Source organism: Mangifera indica, chromosome 1, assembly GCF_011075055.1.
Source record: "Mangifera indica cultivar Alphonso chromosome 1, CATAS_Mindica_2.1, whole genome shotgun sequence".
Classification (NCBI taxonomy): domain Eukaryota; kingdom Viridiplantae; phylum Streptophyta; class Magnoliopsida; order Sapindales; family Anacardiaceae; genus Mangifera; species Mangifera indica.
Window position 1 is genome coordinate 5,283,757 of NC_058137.1, and position 6,335 is coordinate 5,290,091.

Consider the following 6,335-nt stretch of genomic DNA (forward strand, 5'->3'; position numbering starts at 1 on the left):
CATGACTGAGTTGAACAATACATGCATGCCTTTTCTGAGCCAACCAATTTGCTTTAGATTTCTCATCTCTTCACGACTCTTCTTCAACTCTAGTCTCTTGCTGCCTCCGAAAGGCATAGATTGGAAACTGAATAGAGCCTCTTTTTGCAGATTTCACTGACATTTGATGCACCCTTTTCAGGCACCACTTTATCTCTCCCACATCAAATCTTTATTCCAAAATTTTTACTCTTCTCCATAATTCATTCACAGAACTTTGTAACTTGTGATGTTTCTGATACAAAATTGATTTTGTCAGATCCTGGAAACTGTGGAGGAAAATTGAAGTTAAGAGACCCAGTTCCCATCTATTGGTTATATAATTACTTCGCCACTAATCTACATGGATGGAAGCTTTAAAAGATTAGTTTGAGTGACAAATAAAAAAAATTTCAAATATGAGATAATGAAAATTAGAGTTTAAATTTTTTCAATGATATTTCAAAATTAAACTTTTGATTTATTTGTTAAATATCTAGATGTTTCAATTTTTTTAACCCAAAAAGCTTCGATAATGGTAAAAACCAATTTTTAAATCCTTCCAATGCATTTGGTTGAATAGATTAACCAATGTGAAATTGGCTCACTATTTTCTTCCTTGTTTTTTTTTCTAACAAAGAAAAAGTATACAGTGTTTGCTTCTGCTTCTCTCAAGTGAAATTGATAGCATAAACCTACCATCCGCAAACAATTTAATTCAGTATGATTTGATAGCAAAAATATTACAGTCTGCAAACAACAATAACAATATAACGAACAGCAAACAATTAATTGAAGTCGTAAATTCAACCACTTAGAAAATACAAAACTTATCTGTAAGTTGTACTAGTTGACAGCCTGTGTTTTATGTAATTATATCTGCCATTGTTAGTACTGCTCAATTTTTTTTTCACAGGGAAAAACTTGCAAACTTCAGGGGGGAATCAGAATTGAGCAAAAACTTTTAACAAGGGTAAATATTTCAGATCAAACTCTTTGTTTCATGTAACAAGGTGAGACACAAGATGCTGATCATGTAAACACAGAATGTTACTGGTTTATCTCATACATATCTACAATGAGATTAAGGCCCTCCGTTTCAGTTTACTAGAATCAAGCTAGAAAGAATTCTCATCAAACAAGTATAATAATTTTCTGAGAAAGTTACTCCAACAACAAAATTTTCAGAAAAACCCATATAGGAATCTGTTAGATTTTCGAATTTAATTTGTTTCTCAATTATGCTTGAAATTGGAATACTTTATCTGTGTGACAGAGCTTCTGGTTAATTTTCTGAGTTAACATAATCAATGAAGAAAAGATCAAAGAAAAATCTGAGAAAATTTTCATCTTGGAAAGGAATTTAATTCATTAAAAAATTTGTTATGTACACTTAGCAGGACCCCCTTCTATTATCTAAGTCAGTCTCAGTGTCTCTCCAACTAATTTACAGCAGAAAAAGAAAAAAAAAAATCTGCATCAATTCAAGAAATCTCCAAGTCGCTTGATCTTGTCCTTCAATTTTATCTCACAGTGACCCAACTATCTGAATCTGACCAATCTGGTCTCTCATCACGGGCCAGTTGCCTGATTCTGCCCAAGAAGCAAATTCGAGATGACACAAATGAAACAGAGCTTGAAGAATTCCTTGATGTTCTTACAGATAATTGAACTGAAATCCATTCTGGAAAATTAAAAGGACATCTTGGTGATTCTTTGATTTCCTCCTTCAACGTAAGGATCTCCTCATCATGATCTTCAGAAGAATCATTCACAGAAACGAATGGATGGTTCAACAGCATCTCAGCAGTCCACCTCTTTTTAGGATCCTTAACAAAACATTTGATCAAAAAATCTTTGCCTTCATCGGACAATTCTCCAGGAATTAACGGCAACTCATCTCCTACGCCAATTCTAATCAACAAACCAAAAACATTGGCTCCATCTTTGAGATTCCAAGCTGGTTTCCCCGTCATCATCTCCACCACGGCGCACCCCAGAGCCCATATATCTCCCGGTGCCTCATATTCGTTGTCGTTTACAGCTTCCGGTGACATATACAATGGCGTTCCTCTGCACTCAAACTTCTCTTGTTGATTTTCCTTTCCTGATTTCTTGCCAAACCAAAATCAGCGATCTTGGCCTCACCCTTGTCAAAAACCAGCACGTTTTGGAGCTTTATATCACAGTGAACAAACCCTTTGGCGTGAATATGGCGAAGGCCTTGAAGCACTGATCTTGCGTATCGCCTAACATCTGACTCTCGCAATCTCCCGTTATTTTTCTTCACCCGATCAGCCAAACTCCCTCGAGATGCATACTCCAACAAGAGATTATAAAATCTCTCACCGTTTTCAACACTATAGTCATCACCAAAACACCTCAATCTGCGGACAACTACCCAATTCATCAAGTACTTCCTTCTCGTTCTTCAAACTAGAAACAAGAATCTTGACAAGTTTTCACCGCTATTAACGAAGGAAATCGAGAATAATCCTTTCTGGTTACCGCCAGACTTACACTTCCAAAGCTTCCCTGACCAAGAACGTCTCCTCGAACCAATCCATAGCTGATAACTCCACCAGAAAGAAAGAAGCCCAAAACAACACAAAGGCAAACTGCAGGAAAGAGAAGTCTCTCAAGTTATTTATAGTGGAGGAAAATCTAGTTGGTTTAGTTGTCAAATTAAAAGAAGTATTTTTTTTTTTTAATTAGTTTAGTTAAATTGAAGTTTAATTAACGCACGTGATAGGCAAGGATATTTTGGGTTAGCTTAGGAGTCGTTTTCTGAATTTGGACCGGAAACGGAACTGCAAGAATCATCCCCACTTTGGAAACGTGGTTAATGAATTGGCGGGTTTGACGATTTCTTGGGATTTTATTTTACTCGGCTCGGCTGCCTCTGCACACGCGGCTTGGATGGTGATGGTTTCAAGGAATGTTCGGATTATGATCTCCGGTTTTTCATTAATATTGGATAATTCAATAAAGATAACGGTTTGGAATTTAATTCATGCTCTTGTTCTCTTTGAATCAAAAATGGAAAAGTGTTTGCAAAACATTTCTTTCGTTGACTTCTCCACTCCAAGTCAGAAATTCAAAAAATAAATTTTATAATAATAATAATAATTATTATTATTATTATTATTAATGGAATGGAAATTACTTAAAATAGTTTATTTTTAACATACCTAAATGATATTAATCAATTTTTTATGGATGGATACACGTAAACCATGATTTAATGCTAGTTTTACTCTCATTTATAGCCTTAAAAATCTTATCTTTTTGCACATTTTTTCATCTAAAATTTGGTTAAAATAAAAAATAAATTAACAAAAAGGTGGTATTAGTTTATGATAATTACTTATTAGTTATAATAAGAAAGGATTTGTATATAAAAACTATTTATTTTATAAGAAATGATAGATTTTCGGATAGTAAAATGTTTGAACGTAAAAAACCCAATAGACATAATTACGTTTAATCATTATTCATTATATCTAATCAGTGTTTATTACATTTAGTTAATCTTCACCAAGTCACAGTTTATACATTTAATTACTATTTATCTTGTAACTATTTATTATATCTAATAATTATTTATCACATTTTGTCACTGTTTATCATAAATTTTAGAATTTGACATTTTCCGTAAAATATATATTTCTTTCGCTCATACATGAATTTACAAAAAAAAAAAAGGTTTAAAATCATTTTTGCACAATAAAAATAGATTGTTTTAATTAATTTCTCTAAAGGGAAAATTATCAATCTGGAAACAATGTTTTTAGAAATAAAAGAAAAGCCACATAAGTTATAATATATTTAGAAAAGAGACAATTTCCATGAGAATGGATTACATTTAACATTGATAAGCATAAAAAAGATATTTAATAAAGTTGCAATATAATAATTTTATGTAATTTAAAAACATTTACATTTTAGACTTAATTTATATTAAATCATGTAACTAAAAATATTTCCTTTTGACTTTTAAGTAGTGAAGGATCAAAGATAATTTACAAACATCCAGAATTTGATTGATCTCTTCTTTGGGTTAACCCAAAAAAAAAAACATTTCCTCTGCTCTTGCATCTTTCTTTATTATTTTCTGTCACTTGAATAAAAAGAAAAGCAATTAAGTTGAGAAAGAGTAGAAGAACATGATTTTCTGATTCTTTTTGCAGAATACAATGTAGTTGTCTTTGCACACCAAAATCTCTGCAGGCGTGTCTCATATGCATTAAAGAAAGAAATAACCCCTATCTTTTTGAAAACAATGCTTACTGGATTTTAAGCCTTAAATAATCAGCTTCTTCGCTCACTTTTATTCCTCTTAATTTTCATGCAAACGCAATTGATTAATTTTTAAATAAGCACATCTATGTCCTTCCTGTTAAAGCATCTCAGAAGAATCTTGTTCGCCGGCTGTGCGTAATCTATGTTTAGTGGGCAAATCTTAGAGCATAGTAATCGAATAAATTAAGATTTCACAAATCATGACAAAAATTTGAATCAAAATAGTAAATTTGTTGAAGCAAAGACTGCAGCATATGCAGATGCAGTGAACCCAATTTAATATTTCTAGCTGTCAATCATATACTGAACTCTAAATCTAAACCATATTTGCCTTTGCAATGTCCTAAATTCAGACTGCCCACCACACAACTTGAGCCACATCAATCACCACGAAATTCGCTGCAAATTAGTGAGAGGTCGTTTTTTGTGCCTGCCAACCTGAGCCATCACATGTCACCACGTTCTCCTCTTCAAATATTTTATCTTTGTTTCTGTTGGCACCGCAATTTCACCTTGGACCCCCATTTACCCCCTTCCCCTTGTCCTTCTTTTGTTTGTTATTTTACATTCGCTTCTCAGCGTTTATGTTACTTCGAAACCGCCCTAATTTTTTATGTGTTAGGTTGTTAGCTGGTTTAATTGAGATTGCAAGACCTGTAAGAATTTATATCAGCCATGGAGATAGACATGGGTCACGTTTATTTTGAGTAGGGCCAGCTTGTGTTGACATGGGAATTAAGATTTAGCTCATTATCTTTAAGAGATTTTCCATTTCCAACTAATGATTTATGGCAAACCAGTTCATTTTCATAAACAGTGATATGGTTGTTCATCATTCAGATTCAGTTTTTAGGCATGATTGTTCTCACATGTCACATGGTTGATGTAATTTCATTTACAGAATTATCATGTTTATCTTTTAAATGATGGTGTAAACTTGATTAATGAGCTCAAACTATTGTTTCATCCCATCTATAATAACACTAGTACAACATGGCTTAAATCTACTATCATTAAATTTGTAGAATTTAATGGTATTCATTTACCAATGTTGTGATGCTCCAAGGGCCAACTTAAATAGTAAAAAGAAAAGATTCAAAGTATAAGAATAAGAGTTTAAATCTTATTCGATAATATTTTAAAATTAAACTCTTATTTTATTTATCATAATAGTTATAGAATCAATTATCAAATTTAAGGTCATAGTTGTTTGGTATAGTCAACCCGTTCCCAAAAACATGGTTTGGCTTGAACTGGATTTTTGTGTTAAAAAAAAAAACGATGGAGAAGAAAAGGGAAGTATTATTAATTGCAATAGGATGGCATATCTACTGTCGCTTAATGAGCACAGTGTTATGGTTTCAAGTGCATCCGAATTTTCAACAAAATTTATTAAATTTGGTGTAGGTTGCACTCTGAAATCTGGTGACTTGCCATTAAATTGTCAATTTCCAATGAAGAGAGGGAGAAAAGTTGGGATTTTGTCGCTTCTTCAAAAAAAAAAAAAAACAAAAAAGAAAACCCTTTGGAGGAGGGGACGGTTGGCTCGGGCCTGTGAATATTATCAGTCAATTCACGTAACATGAACTTGACCTTTCAGCTCCATATCATATCATTAAATCATAGAATTTAAATCCAACTGGTTAGCAAGTAGCAGCCACCAAACTCCAACACAAAACTACCCATGCAATGCACCAAATGCGCCCACTGGTCAATTTGCTACCATATTTGCGCGCAACCATTTTCATGGGTCCCTCCACACTGGCCATGGCTCATGTGAGCGTCAATTCTTCTAGAGCTTGACCCACGGCCACTAGCCACCATGTTTGATTTGACCCATTGTGAACCGCCCCTCCGTTGAATGTTTCACGCCGCTACATTTTTTTTTTTCTTGATGGGAACCTGTTTGATTTTATAAGATAAGTAAATTTGAGATATAATAATCAAATTCACAATCATTATATCAGATACATAAGGATTTTGATTTTTGTTTACCTTGCCAAATTACCAAAATA

The 6,335-nt window shown here is 33.2% G+C and overlaps 1 protein-coding gene and 1 pseudogene across 1 annotated transcript in view; one reads left to right on the forward strand and one right to left on the reverse strand.

Moving 5' to 3' along the window:
- Window positions 1-1,367: 1,367 nt before the first annotated feature.
- Window positions 1,368-4,845, reverse strand: LOC123226930 (annotated as a pseudogene).
- Window positions 4,846-6,087: 1,242 nt separating this feature from the next.
- LOC123226990 (histone-lysine N-methyltransferase CLF-like) overlaps window positions 6,088-6,335 on the forward strand; it is a 6,202-nt gene continuing 5,954 nt past the window's right edge. Inside the window, 1 exon segment of the mRNA XM_044651592.1 lies at window positions 6,088-6,096. Within this exon segment, the coding sequence (XP_044507527.1) occupies window positions 6,088-6,096 (9 nt within the window).